The following is a 24,222-nucleotide window of genomic DNA, read 5'->3' as shown; positions in this document are numbered from 1 at the left end:
TTGACAGATTTCCCGAGATAAATATCTAAAAGTGATATTTCTGAGTATAGGTGTATGACTAGTTCACATTATTTTAACAGTGCCTTTTTAATCAACTTTTATTATTTTAGGGAAAAGAGAAAATGTTTTTATTAATAGACTTTGTTGGGCTTGACCAGGTCTAAATCTTGTCTAAATTATTTGTATTAAGATCTTAAGCAGATCCTTTAAATTCTTTAGATTTATTTTATATTTCTGTAAAATGGGATTAAAGAAGGGTTGTAGTTGAACTTAGAAAAGAATAAAACATTGCAAAGCATTTGACACTTAGTAACTCTTAATAAATATCAATCTCCTCCTGGCCTTTTTTCCATAAATGTTTTCTTGTAGCAGCTTTGTCTTAGAATTATACAATACACAGTTCCACACATATACACCTGCTCACCCAGGCACATGCACCTATGTGTATCTAAACATGCATTCATGTCACTTTCAATATCCAATCTATGCTGTTCTCATAAGCTTTACATTTGTAATGCTTTCTGGTGAATGTTGGAGTCTGTGGAGGTGCTGGTGGCTAAGCAGTGAATGAATTGAATCAATCACCCCTCTTCGTATTTTTTTTCCCTTGGATGTTCATAGTTAGGTTTCTTTCCAGCACCGTCTGGGATGGGGCATGTGTTATTTTTCTTAATTGTGTTTATTTAATGTTATTAATTGGTTATAATTACTTTCAGAGATCTTCCAAGTACTTTTATATTTACCATTTCTGATGTTCTTCATTGTTTCTTGAGATCTAAGCTTCCCTCTGATTTTGCTTCCTTTCAGCCTAAAGAAGTTCTACTAGTATTCTTCAAGTGGGGATCTGGTGGCAGACAAATTCCCTTCATTTTCCTGTCACTTTTGTTCACTGAAGAAAAATTTTGCTGGATGTAGAATTTTGGGTTGATAACTTTTTTGATTTTGTTTTTGCTTCAGCACTTTAAAGATGTTGCTTCATTGTCATTAAACCTCCGTCATATCTGATGAGAAGTCCTTTGTTTTTCAAATTATTTTCCCCTGTATATAATGTGCCATTTTGTCTAGTGAGTTTCAATATTTTCTCTTTATCTTTGGTTTTCATCAGTTTGACTGTGATTTTGTCTGTACTTTCCTTTTTTTGGAACTTACCTCTTTTGGGGATTTTGAACTTCCAAAACTGTATGTTTATGTCTTTTATCAGATTTGGGAAATATGTTTCTTTCTATTATGTCTTCTAATACCTTCTAATTCTTCTCCAGTCTTTCTCCTTTTTTTCCTGGAACTCCAACTACCTATATGTTAGCCTTTTTAAAATTGTTCTACAAGTCCTCAATGTCTGTTTCTTTGTCATTTTTTTTCTTTCCTTTTCTCAGATTGCATTATTTCCATTGCCCTATCTTCAAGTTCACTGAATCTCTTTGTGTGTCTTTGTCCTAAAATTGGGTCATGTTTTCCTTGCTTTCCATCAACATATTAGATTGCATCTGGACATTGTTAGAGTTATATTGAAGAGATTTTGGAATTTTTTTTTACATTGCTGTGAAGAGTGTGGAGATGTTTTGTGTTAACAAACAGTTTACTCAGTTAGGTTCAAACTGTAGCCTGTCAGGCCCTCAGTGCACCATGACTTCAGTCTTTATTCAGTTCTTTAAACCTTAGCTCCTACTTGCTTTCAGCTTATTTTGTACATACATGGCTTGCGGTCAGCCAGAATCATGCTTCGTTATTATGCTGAATTAGAGATTGGCTTCTCTGTCTTCTTTCTTTTGTGGTTCCTTAGCCAGTCTCAGATTTCCCCAGGCTCCTTCCCTAGTACCCACAGCTAGACAGAGAGCGTGTTTTCCTGTCAAAGCTGTATCTGCTGCTGTGATTGATCTCAGAGTTGAGCTGCAAACCAACTATATAAATAAATAAACAGGAGCTTGCTCTCTGCTGGTTTCCTGCTCCAGCTTTTGACTCCCCTCCAGTCTATTTGCTTTTGTTCCATCTCCAGGGCCCTCAGGCGCTTGGTTTTGTTTTTACGGGGTTAGCATGTTGTGCAGTTTTTAAAGATGAAAAATCAATTTATTCAGTGCTCATTTCTCCATATCAAAACCAGAGTGCTTCTTCTAATTATTTTTTAAATCGAAATCTTTCCTGAGATAGTTATAGATTCAGATGCAGTGGTAAGAAGGAATACTAAAATTATAGTATGGCATCACTGCCAGGTTACTGGCATTGATACAGTCTATTGAACTTACACTGATTTCCCCAGCTGTACATTGTGTATGTGTGATTTAATTTTATACACTTAAAGAATATTTATTTATTTGGGTCTTAATTGCACACATGGGATCTTCATTACGTTACACAGACTCTCTAGTTGTGTCATGCAAGCTCAGCAGTAGTGGCACGCAGGCTTAGTTGCTCCAAGGCTTGTGGGCTCTTAGTTCCCCTACTAGGGATCAAACCTGTGTTCCCTGCATCACAAGGTGGATTCTTAACTACTGGACAACCCGGGAAGTCCCAAAATCTATGCACTTTTTTTTAATCACATGTGTAGATTTGTGTATCTACCACCACATCCATCCAGCTACTTTGAAAAGTGTAGGAAGTGCTAGAGTCAGTGCTCCCCACTGAAGGCAATTACATAGTGCATTTGTGCTAAGTCGCTTCAGTAGTGTCTGACTCTTTTGTGACTCTATGGATGGTAGTCTGCCAGGCTCCTCTGTCCATGAGATTCTCCAGGCAAGAATACTGGAGAGGGTTGCCATGCCCTCCTCCAGGGGATGTTCCTGACCCAGGGATCAAACCCCCACCTCCTGCATTGCAAGCGGATTCTCTGCTGATGAGCCACCAGGAAAGCCCCTGATTACACAGTACTAAGTGATTAGAGCTGACATGTACCCTGTAAATGCTTATTTACATTAAAAAATTTTTTTTAATTTACTCTTTTTCTGTATTGGGAAGGTGTTCATGCAAGAATCACTTTGTTTTTGTGTATACCTTTAAGCACACTGTAGCCCGGAGCTTACCTTGGTATTCTGTGTAGAGACATTCAATTCATGTTTAAAATAAAAATGCATGTTGTTAAATAGAACTAAAAAGTAGGAATATCTTCATGTTTTCTCTGCTTTTACATTGATACTAGTATATTTCAAAGCTTACATCCTTGCTATATTTACTTTCAAATATGTTATTCTACATGAAAGTACTTCACAATGTTTGATCTTTTGAAGGTAGTGTTACTGCCTTTGATAAAAAAGTAATTAGGTGAGTGTTTCCTGGTAGAGGCAGTCATCAAAGCTTAAAAGTACCTATTCCATTTCAACTATTATATTTATAGGTACTCTACCCCACCTTCATCTTACTCCGTTTTTCTCTCTCCTAAGACAACCCTTATAAAAGACAGCTTTTGTGAAATTCTGTTAGAGCCAGCATTGGAGGAAAAAAAATCCAGCATTTCTCTAATGGACCATGGCAGTAGGTGATAAAATTATAGATGTTCTTTCATTAGTTTTATTTGGTGTCTAATATGCTTTCTCATGGAAAAGGAAATGGCAACCCACTCCAGTATTCTTGCCAAGAGAATCCCCTGGACAGAGGAGCCTGGTGGGCTGCTGTCCATAGGGTCGCACAGATTCAGATATGACTGAAGTGACGAAGCGACTTAGCATGCATGCATGCATTGGAGAAGGAAATGGCAACCCCCTCCAGTATTCTTGCCTGGAGAATCCCAGGGACGGAGGAGCCTGGTGGGCTGCCATCTATGGGGTTGCACAGAGTCAGACATGACTGAAGCGACTTAGCAGCAGCATCATGCTTTCTTAAAAAGATGCAGCAGTGATTCACAAATTCTTGGGGAATAAAGAAATATAATTTCTATTTTCATATAGTTTTATATAAAATATATATCATACATTGCTTTTAGGATGATAAAAATTATTTTTTCTTCTCTCATTTGTAATTTGAAATTTATGTTTTCTGCCTATATTGTGAAATTTTTTAAATCTTGGAAATTTAGTGTTTGGCTCTGTGTACTAAGTAAGTTGAAAAGAGAATGCCTAGTGAGAGGTTGGTAGAACCTACACAAGAGCTCTATAGGGCCACTTTGACTTTATAGGGACAATGGAAATTATAGAAACAGCTTCTCGAGTTTGAGCCATCAGTTTTCTACCCTCTGATTCCCAAATAAGGACCCTGTGTAGATGTAGGTATTTAAGGGAATTAAAATGCACAGCTCTTATGAGAAAGATAGAAAGGGCATGTGCCATTATATTTTAGCTGATTCAGTCATTCATTTATTCACTCACCATCAAATATTCATTGAGTGCCCACAGTACTGTGGTGGTGTTCTGTAAAAATATTTCTTGACACAGTAACTTCTTTCAAGGGATTCAAGTGGTTTGATTTATTGTACATACCCATCAGAAGTCATTTAAGCCATAAGATCTTCAACCTTTAAATTGAGTTAAATTCTGTTACATTTAACTGTCACTTCTCACATCCTGTCCCACAAATCCTCAGAATTTGGGACTTAGCCTGGCCAATAAACAAAGATGGGGAGCTGATGATAACATTCATCTTCTTAGAAAAGAAATATGCAATTCTCTGCTTCCCTTCCCCTAGAGGCAGAGGATACTTGCGTCTCTCTTTCTGCAGAGTGGGGGTGGTGATATTCCTGCCTCACCTGGTTGAGGGAGAGTATATGTGTGTGCTAGGGTCAGTAGAGATGGGAGCTTTCACCTCAGTGAGAAGTTCATTGCAACCTCTGTGAAAGAGACCACACACACAGGGAAGAGCGACGCACACCCACATACCAACTCTCCTGTGATAGGTGTGGACAGAGCATCCTGCAGGGCCATGGAGACTGACAGGGGATCTGGGAAGGTTTGGACCTGGAGAGAATGCCAGGTATCAGTTCAGTTCAGTTCAGTCACTCAGATGTGTCTGACTGTTTGTGACCCCGTGGACTGCAGCACGCCAGGCCTCCCTGTACAATTACCATCTCCTAGATTGTTATGGTCCTTTAATGGACCGGAACATGGGGGTACAGAGTCGATGATAAGAAAGTGAAACAAGGAAGAAAAGAGGCTGATATTCCCTGGTTTACACAGCATATCAGTGTAACTCTAGACAAAGAGTTAGCTCCATCTATGTAGGCACAGGGTGCCCTCTTGAAGAGGTCTTGAAAGCCTGGGTGAGTAAGTAGACACAGAGGACACCTGTGCTCCATGGAAGCAGCCTGAAAGGGGGAGAGAGACAGAAATGAATCGGGGACCAATGTTCTGATGGAACAAAGGCCTTTATTCAACATATTGTGGGCATATACTGTCTTACAAGATAGCCTTTTCAGCAGAGATAGGGATAGAAAAATCTTACAAGTTATTCAGAAAGCCTGAGGCTAGAATCATTTTCAAGAGAGGGGATTGTAAAAGTTACTTTCCATATCAGAAGGGAAGAGAGTTGTAAATGGCTACTTTCCACCGGGTGGGAAGGCTACTTTCCATACGAATGAGATACATAAATTCCCAGGAACCGCCTGGGGCTCCTCTAGCACCTGCATTTAGGTGCTAATGAGGAACAAAGGATTTATGCAAGACTGAAAACAGCATACGGGAAGCCTCCTGTTAAATGCTTCCTTACACTGGATCTTGGTCAAATCATGTCCATTGAGTTGGTGATGCCATCCAACCATCTCATCTTCAGTTATCCCCTTCACCTCCTGCCTTCAATCTTTCCCAGCATCAGGGTCTTTTCAAATTAGTCAGTTCTTTGCATCAGGTGGCCAAAGTATTGGAGCTTCAGCTTCAGCATCAGTCCTTCCAATGAATATTCAGGACTGATTTCCTTCAGTATCGACTGGTTTGATCTCCTTGCTGCCCAAGGGACTCTCAAGAGTCAGGGATGGGCTCAGAACCTTAAGGCAGTGCTGGTGTGGACCCAGTGTGGACCCATGTCAGGCCTGAGGCTTGATGATGAAGGTCACTACAATTTATTGCTCACACACTTATAAAATTATTGTGGCAGAATGTCAAGCAGAAATGCTCTTGTCAGTAAAGGGGTACCATTAATAATGATGCTGGGACAACCAAGCTCTGAGGGTAAACTGAGGCAAGTGGTTACTTTACCTGCTGACCCTTGTCTTTTTCAGTTGCCTGTCTTGTTTCTGGTCTCGCCTTTTCTTGCTTGGTGCATTCAAACCTTGTTGGATGCACATGGCTTGGCACAGCATAGCTGAAGCTGTATGGGTTGCTGGGTCCAGAGAGTCATGGTGTGTGAATGGTATGGTGTGAAACCATACACATGGCTCCCATCAAAGCTTTTAGACAAAGAGACCGTGTGACATTATGTTTTAACATATACATGTGTTTGTATAATCACACAATTTATTTATCTATGTAAATATTATTTCTTACATATGAGGATATTGGGCACAGAGAGATCAATTTCTGAAGCTAGGTCTCTGTCGCCAGATAGTAGCAGAGATAATTCCCACCTATCCTTTAGATATTGTTTTAAAAGTATGTTTATAGAGAATCATGTTTATTTGATAGTTTTGATTATCAAAATTTCAGAAGTTTAATGATCAAGTGATATGCCTTCTTCAAGATACTTATTAGTTCTGGAAATGTAGAGAAGTGTTTCTAAAAAAAAAGTGATTTGACGTTTAAAAAGAGGAGGAGTAAGCTGTAAAACATGGTTTTGTATAAAATACTAAAAGAACCTTTTGAATGTTTTTGTATGTTACTGGGAAGTGACAGTAAAGGTGAGGAAGTTGCTTTTGAAGAGATTCTATTGAGTGAATTTCTTGACTCTCCTGCTGTCTGCCTGCACATTGTTGTGGGGTACACAGAGAAGGTCTGTTAGCTTGTCAGCAGCACTCACCACAATGATGGCAACATTAAAAGCACATTTGCAGAACACAGCCAGTGGATCAGATTTCTTGCCCCCTCCTGTGTGTGCCTGGCATTGTCATATTCACAGATAAGGTGATCAGCCTCTGCATTTAGACTCTTCACTCTTTAGACGAAGAAAGCAGATAATATACTCGATCAAGGATGCTGATGCCAAATTCCAAAAGGAAATTTGAACACAGCTTTTCAAAATTTGTAGAAATTAGGAAGACGAGAGAGGACTGGGGAGAAATCCAACAGGGAAGAGTAGAAGGAAACCGTTAGAAGTGTTGATTTTGGCTTTTATATCTAGTTAGTTTTGCTATTACCTTTTTTAAAAAAATAAAAAACTCTTGCTGATCTCATGTCTTTTCACACCTCTCATGCCTTATGATGAAGAGGCACTAACCACGAAGCGGGAAACTTTAAGGAAACAAGTGGTCACTGCCCCTCAATTTTTATTTCTTTCTGCTATCTACATTCGTAGCACCATGATTACTGTTTTTAGTGAAGACCCAGAATTATTTAAAAAAAATACTACACTTCTTTTACAAAGGTGAGGGCATAGGTAACATGTTTTTCATTCTAGGAAAGGTGGTTATTCTTCCTAACTTCGTTCCAGAGAGCCCAATGAAACAGGAATTAAATTGCATTTTCTGAGTATATCTTTACTGGTTTAGGCTTGCATGTACAGTATTCCATTTTTCTGTTTGAATACATTTTTTTCCCTTTTACTTGAAATGGGACCCAGTAGGATATTATGATCTACCATGTATGTAAACTTCATTAGTCCCTCTTAAAGGAGAAAAAAAAAAAATTCCTCCCTTATTTACTGTTCTTTAACTCATCCACTTTTTTTTTTTTTGGCCACACCATGTAGCATGCTGGGTCTTAGTCCCCTGACCAGGGATTGAACCTGTGCTCCCTGCTTTGGGAGCTCAGAGTCTTAATCACTGGACCACCAGGGAATTACCCCCCGACATTCACTATTATTAAAGAAACTTCACCTAAGATTTACTCATAGTCTGTTGTGTATATTTATCAGTTGCTTTTGGCCAACATTAAATGAATTTGGGTCATACTTTCATATAATATTGTATTATTTGCAATTATAGAAAATGTTTAATGTCACTATTGAAAAGGTGCATTGCACCTTATTTCTTGAATGCTTAGTTTAAAACAACTCTAATACTTCTCTTTTAAAAAGGTTTTAGAGACATCATCAGACCTTTGAGGCCCCATGTCCTCTGTCTGCATGCTTCCCGTGCCTCATTCACACTAAACACAGCCAGAAGTGTAGCTGAGTCATCCTGTTCTTCTTGACATAGTCATTGTCTTACGATAAAAATGGTGCAGCTGATGTTTATAGTAATTTCAGACTTTTCAGCTTGGCTGGGACGTCATGTTGTTTGACGCCTTTCATGACTCCTTATGAGAAAGAAGCAAATAATCATAAAGCAAGGAATTTTAAGAAGTCATAAAAAAGTGGGACTGAATATAGCACACTTTGATCATAGAGACAAAATGGGCCAGTTTTTGGACTGGGGTTGATCAAAAGCATACTTTCTGTATGTGTAATCAGGTGGTCAGTTAACACTTTCTCAGTAAAAATATAACATGACTTGTAAGAAGAATATACATCATTTCAAAATCATAGTTTGTTTGGTTTATGTATCTTATACCAGTATATTTCTCATTTGTAGTCTTTCTATCCAGTTAGTCTTACTAGAACTTACATATCAGGAGGTTTAAATGTTTTAAAAGGATTTCTTTTTTTACTGTTACTGCTGGGGGATTAAAGGAGAAAAAAAAGTTAAATCTGCTTTATATAGGTCCTTGTATGTATGAGTGTTGACAATGTCTACCCATAAAATCCTATCAACACTTTATTGGGACAATTGAGTAATGGTTACCTAATAACATTAAGAACAGCTATAGAGAGAATAATGTCTTTTTTTTTTTTTTTAGATTTGTAGCCAAACCATGTGCCATAGCCCTCAACATTCAGGCCAATGGACCACAGATTGCCCAGCCAAATGCCATTCTGGAAAAGGTCTTCACTGCAATTACAAAGGTATGATTGTCCTTTTCTGGGATATGAATTGTTATGACCACGATTCTTAGTCTGAAATCATCTAATGCCCTCTCTGTTGAGTTTGAGAACTAACATTTGACTAGCCTCATGCTTGAAAGCATGGAACGCTCACAGGCACTGTGACTAAACTGAGAAAGGGAGAAGCCAAATGCACGTGGGCATGTTTGAGACCTGCGTGTTTACTCCCAAGTGTATGTGAGAAGCCTGGCTGTGAAGCACAGTCTGGATCAGACAGTGATGGCACTAATTCTATGCCTCAGTCTCACCTGACATGAAGCAGTATGTATGTATAACGGTTGGGTGGGACTTTGTGGAGGCCACTGGGGGGAGCTGAGGAATATGATTAATGTATCTGTGAGGGAAAGTGCCCATTTGCTTACGGAGTTGTCCATATGTTCTAGCAGTTATGATACACAGGCTGGTGTGAACAAAAATGGGCATGATGGAGAGTAAGAAGAGCTGTAATATGAAGCCATGAAGAGTGAGGATCCAGAGAGTTACAAAGTACAGATTCACTGTAAAGAAAATGGGAGAGGAGGTGATTGCTCTGGTGAGAGTTAAAGTCCAAACCAGGGTGGAAAGTGGAGAGCAGGGGAGAGAGTGAGGATGTAGAGGAAAGATTGTCACCAACTGTCAGCTGGTCTCTCCTGAACAAAAAGAGGAGGAAGAAGACAGAAGTCAGAAACCCTTAAGCTAAGGCCATGAAAATGCAAGTCCCAGAATCTGAATAGCTTATTCTTACTTAAATCTCTTTCTCACCTTACTCTTTCATGGAAAAGAAAGGAGAAGCATAACAGTTTATGAGAAATATTGTGTGTTTGCATATTAAATGGTTCGTTTTCCTGCTTTCATTTTTCTTGGAGAATTTCTCAGGCTTCTAAGATGTGATTTGACCACGTTAAGCAAATTTTATTCCTTTTTTGGTATTTGTATTGCTAACCATTTTTATTGGTTCTCTCTGTTGTAAAATAACTAATTCAAATTTTCAAACATGTTTGTTTATTTTATGGTCTACATTTCTGCCAGGATTCTCTAGGGTTTTCCCCTCTATTCTTTTAAAAATGGTATTCTTCTCAGGAAAGTGAAAGAGAGCACACTTATTTTTTATATCTCTGCTAAGAAGAAGAGTAGAATAAATGGGATTTTTGTTTTGTGGGATGATTTTAGACTGCCACTTTCTAAGCTGAAGGGACTCATGTGATAGAGTGTTTAAAGGAAGAAAATTAAGAAGGAATTTAAATTAGGAAGGAAACTGCATTTTTATTTATTGGTTTGTTGCAGCAAACACATTTTCCCCCTCTAAAATTGCAGATGTGTAGGGAATTATAAGGGCTTCCCAGGTGGCTCAGGTAAAGAATCCGCTTGACAATGCAGGAGATACAGGAGATGCAGGTTTGATCCCTGGGTCAAGAAGATTTCCTGGAAGAGAAAATGGCAGCCCTCTCCAGTATTCTTGCCTAAAAAATCCAATTAACAGAGGAGCCTGGCAGGCTACAGTCCATGGGGTCACAGAGTCGGGCACGACTGAGTGACTAAGCACACACACACAGTTATAGGTTCATTTTTTAACATGTGATTACAGCATGTTTGTATTACCTTGTGAACTACTCTAAATGCATAAAAATGAATTTTCTACCCAAATGTTACACCTCCCTTTAGGAATCCTGCGGTAGATGTTTTATTTCCCTTGCCTTATGTTTATTATGGTTACTGGGGAATTTTTCTCTATAAAGGTAATGAAAGGATGCAGCCAGGTTGACTGCTCTGGAGGATATTTGCTTGTAGCTAATTTTAATGATCATATTCTCTTGGTTTCCAAGGTGATTCTTTTGGAAATTTCTACTTGATTAAAGCAGAAGCCTCAGGTTTTGAATTAAATGCAACCAAAGCTGGAACTGTTTTTCCCTGAATTCTTTGTAGTTTGCCAGTGTTATCTGTGATAGGAGAAAGGAACAGATCAGCTGACCAGAATACAAGCAGCAGGATTTGGACGGTTTGAACAATGATTGTCCAGCATCCTGGCCTTGACCATGGTTCCAGTTCATCTTTGAAGAAGGGCATGTTTATCATCTTTCCAGTGTGAAAGGATATCCCCTTAGAACCCTACCACATGCAGGACTGGCTACATAATTTTTGGAGAACTAAAAACGCAGGGCCCCTTGTTCAAAAAGCACAAAAAGGTGCCATTAAAGGCATAAAAAGAGAAAGCCTTTTCCTTTCTTGTGTAGTTTGTCTCTCTCTTGACCTGTCAAGATTTTTTATTTGGTATTTAATGCCATGCCTCTTAGGCATACTCACAAGGCAAGTGAAAACCCTGACAGATACCCAGGAACCCCACCCTGTGATTTAGTGCACACACAGCCCGCTAGCTGCTGAGTTCTGTCTCTTTTCAGCTCCTGGGCTAACATGTCTGTCCTTTTCAGGCCAGAGGGAGAAGATGATACAGGCCTCTCCCCTTTCCATAGGCCCACGGTCCCAACCCATAGTGGACAGGGGACCTGCCAGTGTACTGCATTCTCTGCCCCAAGACATACTAGGTACCTGGATTGGAGGATTGGAGTGAGCAAGAGGCTAATCCCCACTGAGTCACCCACTAAGTACCTTGGGATGCTGCTAGCCCAGGGTGCAGGTGGCTGAGACACCGTGGGGTGTGAACACCTAATCCCACTCCTTTCCATGTTTGCACCTAGGGCAGCAGTAGTCAGTCAGCAGGAGTGGGAAGCTGAAGCCTGGAGGCCCTGGGGAGCTAGAGGACAGGGAAGTAAGGTACCCAGCCTCATCCGGGGGCAGTGATGGGACTGTGTGTGATCCAAGACTCTGAACCCCTGACAGATGCTTCCCTGTCCCAGTGGACTATACAAAACACCACCCCCATAACACAATTGTCAAGAATTTTAAGATGGCAACCATAGAATTTTAAACCCCATGTGTGAGCCCTTCTGAGTCTGGATTCCTGTGTGAGTTCACTAGTCATATGCCCTGACTGAGCAGTTTTCATCTATGAAATTAGCTGATAAATGTGAACTGCTTCATAGTCTTTGGCTGTCTTTCCTGTTGAGGTAACATCTGCATGTCTTTTTCACTCTTTTTTTCCCCTCTGTAAATCTAAAATTTTATAAATATTTCAGAGAACCTACCTCTGTTGTAAAATAATTAAAAGTATTGGTTTTTGAGCAGACTTGAGTTGTGTATTGGAGCATTGGCTCTGCTGTTGCCCAGCATTGTGGCTTTGGGCTATAAGTCAGTTAGTAAGTGAGGGAGCTTTTATTTGGGCCAGGAGCTCTGTCCTTTAATTTACATTAAGAGCACCTGAGGAGTTAAATGTAGATTGCTGCATCTTATTTCTAGAGATTCTGATTCAGTAGATTTGTGATGGGGCTCAAATATCACCGATTATAAATTGTTAGACTCATTCAAATGAATGGCATGATTATTTTTCTTTAGTGAATATTTTGAGTTCATGTTTCTTAACTGATTATATCCAGAATTATCTGAATGTGATAGATATAAATTAATCAATCATTTTACCTATTTATTTATATATCTTTCTAGCTTTTGGCATATATCTGTAATTGTAACAGCCTCATTTTTCTCATCAAAGCAATTATTGAACCATTAAGGGTAAAATATATTTGTCAGCTCGGAAACTAGGTTTTATGATCTAGAGAATTATGAGATTATCATATCATAATCTGCTTTTGGTCTGTTTACACTGTATTTTAAAAATTATATGCAAGTTTCTGATTAGTTTTTCCTGATTTTCCTCTTATGCCTATTTCTCTTTTTCTTTTCCATCCTTGTATGTTTATGTTTATGGAAATTAACCTGGGTATTTCTGGTATAAAAATATTTATGTAAGTCAGAATTATTAACTTTTTTCCTTGGGAGTCTTAAAAAAGGAAAAGAACTATGGAGCAATTATAAAACATGACAATAAAAAATACACAAAAAAAGAAGAAAAATCTTACAATATTTATTTTTTGGCAAACTAAGAGATATATATCTCCGGATTTCAAATATATATATAGAAAGGCTAAATAAAAACAGTTGGGGTTGGGCAGAAGCCAAAAAAATGGGAAGTAAAAAGCATGAAGTTTGGATAGAGGACCCTGTGGGAATAGATTTCAGGAAAGCCAGCAAAAATGACAGCTCCTAAAGGTAAGACCAAAATTCTATCCACTGTTTGCAACTAGGTATAGCAACAAGGCTGGTAGATGCCCTCCTAGACTCAGTTTAATTCAAACAAGTGGAAGAAGTACACAGAAAACTATGGGTGGATGGCGCATTTTCAGGAGGCAGTGTTCTTTGGAGGCAATGGATAGGCTACGCACTCCAGTAATCTTGGGCTTCCCTGGGGGCTCAGACGGTTAAGAATCCACCTGCAATGCAGGAGACCTGGGTTTGATCCCTGGGTTGGGACGATCCCCTGAGGAAGGGAACGGCTACTCACTCTAGTATTCTTGCTTGGAGAATTCCATGGACAGAGGAGCCTGGCAGGATACAGTTCTTGGGGTCACAATGAGTCAGACAGGCCTGAATGACTTTCAGTTTCACTTTTCTAAACTACAGAAGTACCCTCCCTGCTCCCTATACTACCAGCAGCTGGTCAAGAAAATCCAACTCAGTCAATGATGGGTAATAAAGAAGAAACAGACAGAGTCAAAGACAAGAAAAAGAATACATAACATCAGTTACTAACAAAAATTGTCACTGCAACAAGGAGGCCACAGGGCAACTGAAAATTGCAATCAAATATTTTACCATAGACTTTATTTTTAAAAAGCAATAACTCTGTTCAGGAAGACCATAAAAAATGATATTGAAAGCCTAAAGAAAAAAATAGTTGATCAACAAGAAGAGAAGCAATATGAGCTGGTTAGTTCAGGGGAAAAGTATTAAAACTATCACAGAAATGAAGACAAATTTGGAAAGAACACACTAAATGTTGCAGAAATCTCAGTGGGGGACATGGCAGATAGAAATAATAAAGCTGAAATAAATGAAATGAAAAAGAGATAAAAATAATTAGATATATAGAGCAAGCAGATATAGCATCTGTATAACTGGAGTCTCTTAAGGGAAAACAGTCTGCTTTTTGTGACCCCATGGGCTGTAGCCTGCCAGGCTCTTCTGTCCATGGAATTGTCCGGGCAAGAATACTGGAGTGGGTAGCCATTCCCTTCTCCAGGGCATCTTCCTGACCCAGGGATCAAGCCTGGGTCTCCTGCAATGCAAGCAGATTATTTACTATCTGAGCTACCAGGGAAGTCTGAGGAACAAAGTAGAATAAATGTGTTAAGAAAATTTTCCAAAAATAAGTGGAGATTTATAATATGTTAATAAAATGCAGTAAAAATAGACCCAAGAAGATTTACACCAGGACTTAGTAAAATATTAGGCTTGAAATATAAAAGAAATAATTCTTGGACAGCAAAGAATTACAAGCAAAAAAGCAAAAAAAATAAATCATTTATCTAGGGAAAAATATCCATATGACTTTAGTCGTCTCTGTAGCAGTATTGTATAGGACATTTTCCAGTAGTTTCAAGGAAAATATGAGCTAAGAATTTTTATATTTAGGTAAATAGTTTTTATAGTGTAAAAGCTAAAGACAAACATATTGAATTTGCAAAATTGAGAGGAATTGTTCCCATAAGTCCTTTTTTGAAGAAACTTTGTGAGTATTTGGAGAAGGGAATGGCAACCCACTCCAGTATTCTTGCCTGGAGAATTCCATGGACAGAGGAGCCTGGCAGGCTACAGTCCATGTGGTCTCAAACAGTCAGACATGACTGAGTGACTAACACTTGTAAGTATTAATTTCAGCCGACCAAGAGATTGTTGGGAATATTGATGAGTTTTGAATACATTTAAACTGTAGAACTGAGACGGAAAGAAATGTGAGGATTAGGATGACGGAACAGAAAGTAAACATTATATGCTCTCACAATGTAGAAACGATACAGCTCACAATAACTGAGTTGAAAAAGGGAAGGAAGGTGGGAGGTAGAGTAAGTTCATTAATTGCCTCAGCTCTAATACTGGGAGTCAAAGCTTATCAGTTTAAGCAGCCAAATTGAGTAATAGAAGAATGAACATATTTAATAGGACATGAGTAAACTCTGAGAGAGAAAATTATTGACTAATATTAGGTGAGGAAGGAAGAGGAAATATGCTAGTTTTAAATATCGTTCATTTGGAATTTTTATTGACTGAAAACAGAAGAAAAGTCTTATGGTTATGTGGATTACCAGTAGAATAAAAATTACCCATACAAAGAAAGGGACATAGGCCATATTTGATTTGATAAAATTAAAAAAATTAAATTATGATAACAGAAAACACAATTAATGTGAAGTAAGTATAAATAAGTGCTTCTCTAGTGGCTCAGTGGTAAAGAATCCACCTACCAATGCAGGAGACGTGAGTTTGATTCCTGGATTGGGAAAATCCCCTGGAGAAGGAAACGGCAACCCACTCCAGTATTCTTGCCTGGAGAATCCCCATGGACAGAGGAGCCTGGTGGGTTACAGTGCATGGGGTCACAAAAGAGTCTGACAAGACTTAGTGACTAACAATAACAACAAAGTATAAAGAAACTTACATCAATGAATATAAGTGGGTTTACCTCACCTAATAAAAATAATTCAGATTTAGGTCACATAGCTTATGAAAGTTACCTTTAGATAAAGTAATTATAGACATTGAAAATAAAAGGATGAGTAAAGTTTTATAGATAAATATAAATAATAAAGAAAGTAGGGTTTCTGTTTTTATTTAAAGAAAGAGTTCTGGACTAAAAGGTTGAAATGAAATGAAATATTGGCTTTTTATTGCCAAAGGATACAATTCACAATGAAATTAAAATGGTTATGAATATACATGCATTAAATATGAGTGTATCCATATACTTATAGAAAAGAACAAAAGAAAAACTTATTTAATAGTAAGAAATTTTAATTTACGTCTGGGTCATAACAGGTCAAAATATGAAACAACATATAAAATAAAAAACAGAATATAGCAACTAATTCTAAAAAGCATAATGAGGACGATTTAAGGGGTACATTTAGAACCCTGTATTCTGAATATAGAGACTATACTATCTTTTCAAGAACATGTTAAATATTTTAAAAAATTAACATTTAATTATATAAAAATGGTAACAAATTTATAAAATAGGCACAATTTACTACTACTAGAAATCAGCAAAGCTCTTGCTTTCTTAATTAGCTTTTGTGTAAAAATAAAATTTCAGGATATTTAGGAAACAGTGATGAAAGTACTACTTACGTACTATGCCAAAGTAGTACTCAGATGAAAACTCATATTCATATATATATATATATATACATACATATATATAAAACCACTTACTTAAACATTGGAAAAAGAACAACAAAATAAATGAAGGCAAACAGAAGGAAGAAATTAATACAGATAAACATAGAAATTGAGTTAGCAAAAGCTATAGTATTGAAAATTAATCCAGAAGTACCTATCTGTTTAATTTTTTTAAACCAGTCAGCTAACATTCATGTCCAGGAATTTATCTCTCTCTGTATGTGTATATGTGTATATGTGTCAAAGCTATGGTTTTTCCAGTAGTCATGTATGGATGTGAGAGTTGGACTATAAAGAAAGCTGAGCACTGAAGAATCGATGCTTTTGAACTTTGGTGTTGGAGAAGACTCTTGAGAGTCCTTTGAACTCTCAAGGGAGTTCAACCTTTGGATCTCAGGAAGGCGATCCAACCAGTCCATCCTAAAGGAAATCAGTCCTGAATATTCATTGGAAGGACTGATGCTGAAGCTGAAACTGCAATACTTTGGCCACCTGATGCGAAGAACTGACTCATTTGAAAAGACCCTGATGCTGGGAAAGATTGAAGGTGGGAGAAGAAGGGGACGACAGAGGATGAGGTGGTTGGATGGCATCACCGACACAATGGACATGAGTTTGAGTAAACTCTGGGAGTTGGTGATGGACAGGGAGGCCTGGCGTGCTGCAGTCCGTGGGGTCGCAAAGAGTCGGACATGACTGAGTGACTGAACTGAACTGATAAGTGTATAAAATAACCCACGACAATGTTATTTATTGCAGCATTGTTTATAGTAGTGTAAGTGTGGAAGCTACCTGAGTGGGCATTAGTAGTGGAGCAGATAAGTAAATTGTGGCATGTTCATATAGTTCTACAATAGGAGGGTGTTCCCAATAGTGTGATATGGACATATTCCAAGATATATTGTAAAGTGAAAAACCCCAAATCCAAAATAATACAATAACTTTGTGTGAAAGTGTGAGGGAGTGAATATAAGAAGGCATATTCAACTTTGCTTATATTTGATAAGATAACTTTGGGAAGAAATTGAATAGCCCATTACCTGGTAAGAAGGGGAGAGTAGGAACTTAGAGAATAGGTACAAATTGGAAGGTGAAATTTGGGATAATTTTTTATTTTGTGAACCATATAAATGTTTTACCAATTCAATAGACTTAGAAAATGAATGAAAATTAAAAATGAATTCCTTTAAGAAAAAGGTAGAGCCAGGGTATTCTTATTGTAGGCTGTGCATTTTCTCTCTATCATATTTTTTAATTGGGAGGCAGAGGATAGTATAGCCAGGTATTCTTCTAAGAAAAATACCACAAAGTACATGCCTCACTGAAAGTTAGCAAATAACTTTCACAGACCCAAGCTCAGGACATTTTATAACCTCAGTCATAATACTAATGCCATTTGCTGTGTTTCCTGTGTGTCTGACACCTTGAATTTCTTGAGAGGCTTTAAAAAGGTGTCGCGTGTACATTCCACCCTTAGGACTTGAAAGCTGTAGGCCTGTCTTCCTCTACCCCATTTGTGGTTCTGTCTTCTGATTATTAACATCTCCTTAATTGTAAAGCAAAGGTAGAATAAATAAAGGAGTAGAACTAACTCAGTTTAGTTTTGTTGTATGACAGGTCACCCTCACGTAATTGTTGGCAGGATGCTGTCTAAGACACGGAAGAGAGGAGGGACAGAACTAATAAGTACTGAGATTTGCATACATTTTTGCATTTGGTCCTCAGCACTGTTTAGGTGGATAAGTAACCTTCCTTTGAACAGGTGAGGAAACTGAGGCTCAGAAAGTTCATCAAAACAAGAACTGAACCTATGTCTGTCATCTCCTAGTTTTCTAGAAATGAGAATGAGAAACAGTAATATCATTATTATTGTTGTTCAGTCACTCAGTCGTGTCTGACTCTTTGCGATCCCATGGACGATAGCCCACCAGGCTTCTCTGTCCATGGGGATTCCCCAGCAAGAATACTGGAGTGGGTTGCCATACCCTACTCTAGGGGATCTTCCCTATCCAGGGATTGAACTGGGGTCTCATACGTTGCAGACAGATTCTTTACCAGCTGAGCTACCAGGGAAGCCCTCCCAGAATTTGCTCAAACTCATGTCCACTGAGTCTATGATGCTATATGACAAGCATAAATAGGGTCTCTTTCTACTTCACCAAGTTTGCATTTTCAAGTAATGCATAGTCACTGTAAAAAATCTGATGGCGTTCTAGTCAAAAGGAAGACCAGGAAAAGAATAGTCAAGAGGAATGTATAAAGAAGTGAAGAGAGGGGAAATTGAAGAGGAAGAAAGAGCAAACATGTCTTTTAAGTGCAATTGGTACTTTAGGCTAAAATGGTGTATTTGGGGATTATTCCAGGCTTTTTGTCTGTCCTACATTATTTTGATGTTTGATAATTGGGCACAATATTTTCTCCTGAGAAAGTGAAATATTTGAATGAGGTCTTTTGGCCAACTCACCTTTACTTAACTCCTTTCCTTGTAGCTTGGTGGAGCTAGCTTAGCTAGTTGGCCATTTCATTGAGTCTTTGTTGCTGATAAGAAGTACAAGCATTAGAGTGAGATTTGTATTTTCAGTGTTGTTTCATAATGAGTAGCTTTTCTTGTCCTAAGTTGTTGTTTTTGTTCATGCTGCTGATGGAAGGCCATGGTCCTCAGTATTCAATCTAAGTAGTGGATAGAAAATATAGGGAAAACAATTATCTCCAGTATAGACAAGGGCAGATATGTTTATAGTGAAGATGAAAATGTTTTCCTGGTACCTTGTTTCATAGCATCCTGATGAAAAGAGATTGGAGGGCCTCTCCAAGCAGCTGGACTGGGATGTTCGCAGCATTCAACGCTGGTTCCGACAAAGACGCAACCAGGAGAAACCCAGCACGCTGAAGAGGTTCTGCGAGAGCATGTGAGTTGCTGTTTATCTTTTTGAAAGAAAAACCTGTTTAACTTATTCACTCCATCCCTGAGGTGAAAAATAATGGCTTGGTGCAGGCTCCAGCAGGAGCCCCCCACCCCCACCCCCAAAAGCATGCCTTCTGGTGGAAAAAAGTAGTCCCTGAAAAACTGGGGGATAGTAGTTTGTCAGAATTTGTGATTTCTACATCTGATGCAGTAAATGAAGTTTGCTTCCTAATGGTGTTTCAACACAGCAGGCAGATTACAAGGCCTACAGTGATATTTTCAGTCAACTACCTTTGAAATGCAGCACAAAAAGCCATTACTTTTATATTTTGCATTTTAATAGGGGGACTTTGTCACAATGTTCTTTCCACTCATAAAAGCTGAGATACTAGGATATATTATCAGAGGGTCATGATGATGTCCTGTCTTGCTGGAGTTTTAAGAAATGGCTATATTATATTCTTTGGTGAATTTAATGAAGCATTGCTTGAAGTGGGGGGTGGAATGAAAATCTCTTCTATTTCTGAAATGTGAACTTTTTATGTGTAAATTAGAAGTCAATAAAGCTGTTGAAAACAGTAAAAGACCTGCAGAGAACTCTTTGAGCACAGTGTTATTTTGAACTAGTAACACTCAAAACCCACATCTGTAGAAAAGTTAGAGAAAGAAATATTGAAGCATCAAGCACATCCCCAACAAAGGCAAGATTCTGCCTCGAGACTGGTTGCTCTATATGGTCTTCATCCTTTGAGATGAAACTGCCTTTGTCTAACAGTGCTGTTCTTTGCCAGCTTTTTCCTGACACCTGGTCCCTTAAACAATAATGCTGTCAGTATAGCTCTTTCCTTTTGGGGTCGAAGTTGCCTTTTCAAGTTTAGCTTTCAATTATGCTGAAAAAGTATGTTAACAATTGCAATCTAAAGCTTAGAGGGAAATGTAATTTTATGGGGGAAATGAATGAGAGGCAGAATAATATCATAAATCCTCAGGCTGGATAAATATGGGAAACATAAACAGGGTCTTCAGAAGGTCAGAATACTTATAAAACCTGGACAAACAACCTCGCAGATAGAATATGCAAAGCCCTTCCTATAAGTGAACTAGTGGCAGTTTATGGAAGAAGGATTTACGGATCTGGGCTCCTGATCAAAAGCCAGAATAGCTTCCTGATCTGGTTGTGCCTGGGCTCCATTGCTGAGCTGCAGGTCTAAGTAGAGGTAAAGAGGGCTTCTGAGGTGGTGCTAGTGGTAAAGAATTGCCTGCCAATGCAGGAGATGCAAGAGACATAGGTTCGATCCCTGGATCGAGATTGTCCCCTGGAGTAGGAAATGGCAACCCAGTCCAGTATTCTTGCCTGGAAAATTCCATGGATAGAGAGCCCTGGTGCGCTACAGTCCATGGGGTTGCAAAGAGTCAGACATGACTGAGCACCCACACATACAGGGTCTAGGCACATACCCATGGAGTGAAATTCGTGTGCCATCTTCCTTTCCTTCAACTTCTTTGGTGACTCAGTGCAATCCCTTTCCATTCTATACTGAGTCAACACCACTTTCTGTGCCAGTATGCATAGGAATCAATCACCTGGATCTTGTTAAAATGCATCTGATTCAGTTGCTCGGTCTGGGATAGCAGCCAAAATTGAATATTTAACCCAGGTGATTCCCCTGGTCCATTGACCACATTTTGAATAGCAAGACTAAACAGTGTATCAGTGTCTTCTTCCTGAATTCAGCTGGTTTTTATCTGCATACCACCATTACCTGGATGGTCATAGTTATAATCAGTTAAAACTGCTTTTAAATGATTACTAAAGGCTTGGTAATGTGAAAGCACAGTACAGGTGGGTGGTGCATACAGTATTGATTAGGATCTCTTCCCTCAAGAAGCTTCATATGATAGTGTCAAGGAGATGGGACAGAATATCTGAGTATGTGTGGATCCATTATAGATACTAAGAAATAAACGTGTATGTGTTCTATATGGTTGGTATGGACAGGCAGTAAAGATTAAAGGAGAAAGATCAGCTATGGGTTAGGGCATAAATCAGGGTTCCTGGGACTAGAACAGTGTGTACCGGTAGCCTTGACCTCTTCTTTGTTGAACTTTGCTTTGAAACTCTCTTCTTTCTTGACTTCTGAGTTGCCACCAGGTTTTTACTCTTGCCTGTCCGAGGGCCTTTGTTTGCACCATTTGTTCTCCATTTTCACTGGGTCTTTAATGGGCTGCTTCTCCAGATTTGACCTTTATTTTTCTCATTCTATCTTCTACCTTCTCTCCCTTCATCAGATCTTCCAAAGTTATGTGTCCAGTGCAGAGGTTTCTTCTGCAGCATCATTTTGCTGTCTCCCACTGGCAGCTCTGATTTGCTTTCATGTCTGACTTCCCTCTTTCTCCAATTGTCTGTATGCCTCCGTTCTGTTACAACTGGAAACTCAACCCAATTAGCCACTCCCATTAGTTCCATTAGTTCTTTGTAAAGCCAACTGCTATGGCGCTGATCCTAATTCCTCTCCTAGGTCTCTTCTTTATCTCATACTTACAAATATTTTGTTTGATACGAAAAAATACAGTTTCCTAAAATACTACTGTCTCCATGATCTGTTAGTTTACAACTTAATGACTTTTCTGTAAGATAAATCTTATAGATAAATCAAGAGCCTTTTGATGAAGGTGAAAGAGGAGAGTGAAAAAGCTGGCATAAAACTCAAGATTCAAAAAAATAAGATCATGGCATCCAGTCCCATCACTTCATGGCAAATAGATGGAGAAACAATGAAAACAGTGACAGACTTTATTTTCTTGGGCTCCAAAATCACTGCAGATGGTGATTGTAGCCATGAAATTAAAAGATGCTTGCTCCTTGGAAGAAAAGCTATGACAAACCTAGACAGTTTATTCAAAAGCAGAGACATTACTTTGCCAACAAAGGTCTGTATAGTCAAAGCTATGGTTTTTATAGTCATGTATGGATGTGAGAGTTGGACCATAAAGAAAGCTGAGTGCTAAAGAATTGATGCTTTTGAATTGTGGTGCTAGAGAAGTTTCTTGAGAGTCCCTTGGACAGCAAAGAGATCAAATCAGTCCATCCTAAAGGAAATCAACCCTGAATATTCATTGGAAAGGCTGGTGCTGAAGCCGAAGCTCCAATATTTTGGCTGCCTGATGTGAAGAGCTGACTCATTAGAAAAGACTATAATGCTGGGAAAGATTGAAAGCAGGAGAAGGGGACAACAGAAGATGCGATGGTTGGATGATATCACTGACTCAATGGACGTGAGTTTGAGTAAGCTCCAGGAGATAATGAAGGACAGGGAAGCCTGGTGTGCTGTAGTCCATGAAGTCTCAAAGAGGCAGACATGGCTGAGCGACTGAACAACAACAATATCTTAGGTTCTTTAGTCTGAAAGCTAGAGCCTGGCTTCTGTTTGGTATTAGCCACCCAAATGACCCCTTTCCTTCTAGAGGGCTCTGTTTTCACTGTCCATTCCTTGGTCATTCCTGCCTCGGTTTATGATATGTTCTTGACATGGAACACTGCATTCCTCTGCCACACCCTTTATCCCTGACCCATTCTTCAAACAGCAGGCCTTCTCAGTAATCTGCCATGACAGTTGGATCTGGAGTAAGCACTAGTTCTTCTGAATTTTCAGAGTTTTTATTGTAAGTACTAGTCATTTAATACTGAATCAACATGCTTTGTTTATGTGAATATTTAGCTTTTCTTAGCTTGTCTGTATATTTTCACCCTAATTGTATCACATGTGCTCCTTGAGGACACAAGAATTGCATCTTGTTTTTCTTACATTCTTCTCAGCCTTTATTACAACATATAGAGTCTGCTGAGTAAGTATTTTTTAAGTGACTGTATGTTATGAAGGCATTATTTTGGAAGGGTTTGCTGATCTAAGTTGGCATCCTGCCTCCCCAAATGAAGAGTGCCTAATATAGACACGATTTGGCTTAAAATTTGTCTGGGAAAATTACTGAACAATGAGATAATTTCAAACACAAGAGTTCAGAGGGAAGATTGAGGTGGCAAAGGAGAACATTTAGACAACACCTTGAGGAATTAAGCAAAATTATATCAGTCTATGTGTGCAGATGTGTATGTCATAGTTATTTGCTCATCAATATAGAAGATGATCTGGAAAGCTTGTTCTTAATCAGGGATGCACTTCACAGGCCCTGATGTGCTTTTCAAAATACACACGCCAAGGCCCCACCTCAGGATGTCTTATTCAGTATGGTGACCTAAGTGAGGGCCTATCTTGGAAGGAATACCCTGCATACTTATAATAACACATCCTGGTTAAGAAGCACTAATCTCTGAAAAGAGATGACTGCTTTTCAAAAGTACTAAAATTCAAATTCACAAGACAGCACAGATTTGGGGCTTGTGGATCTAGGCTCAAATGTAAAGATTCTAAAGTTTTTCTGTTATGTAAGTTATTATTTTAGAAACTATAGAATTCCTTCAGGGGAGCATGCTTCGTCTTTTAGCAGTGTAGAACATCACTGATATGCATGCCAAACAGTGCTGGTAGCCATCTGTTGGCCTGTCCAATTTTTGGCACACCCATTTAATACAGATGGACTGAGTAGAAGTTGTTCTGCGAGTAATGTGTTGAAACATTGATGTGATTTTTTTTTTTCCTTCATGCTTGATGTCAGTCATCAGCAGCTGTGTTAGGTTTGATGAATATTTCTTCCAGAAGCTTTTAAATCCTTATTGGCAACTAAAATAGAGATTTTCAAGAGTGAGTGAACAATTTATAAAAAGGAGATGACACTTATTCTGAAAGTTTTATTTTTATTGAAAATATTGTTTATTTTTATATTATCTTGATGCAGTTGTTAGAGGAGGAAGGCAAAGTTTCCATAGCCTCAAACCATGGATACTCCGGCTAAAAGCTCCCACTTACAACCAGCAAATTTCTCCTAAATTGAATTGGGTTGCAGTTTGCTCCATATGGATTCTTGTAAGACGAGGGCCTGAGATT

At 38.6% G+C, this 24,222-nt stretch overlaps 1 protein-coding gene across 3 annotated transcripts in view; it reads left to right on the top strand.

Moving 5' to 3' along the window:
* The window catches only part of CERS6 (ceramide synthase 6), a 342,789-nt gene that overhangs the window by 85,799 nt on the left and 232,768 nt on the right, over positions 1 to 24,222 (top strand). For all 3 annotated transcript variants that reach the window (XM_081582607.1, XM_081582608.1, XM_081582606.1), the window contains exons 2-3: positions 8,844 to 8,949; positions 19,093 to 19,223. In XM_081582607.1, the coding sequence (XP_081438733.1) occupies positions 8,844 to 8,949; positions 19,093 to 19,223 (237 nt within the window). The remainder of the gene's footprint in view (positions 1 to 8,843; positions 8,950 to 19,092; positions 19,224 to 24,222) is intronic.

Source organism: Giraffa tippelskirchi, chromosome 3, assembly GCF_054371585.1.
Source record: "Giraffa tippelskirchi isolate mGirTip1 chromosome 3, T2T-mGirTip1v1.2.pri, whole genome shotgun sequence".
In the NCBI taxonomy this organism is placed as follows: domain Eukaryota; kingdom Metazoa; phylum Chordata; class Mammalia; order Artiodactyla; family Giraffidae; genus Giraffa; species Giraffa tippelskirchi.
The sequence above is the reverse complement of the archived record's forward strand: the minus strand, read 5'-3'. Positions and strand labels throughout refer to the sequence as shown.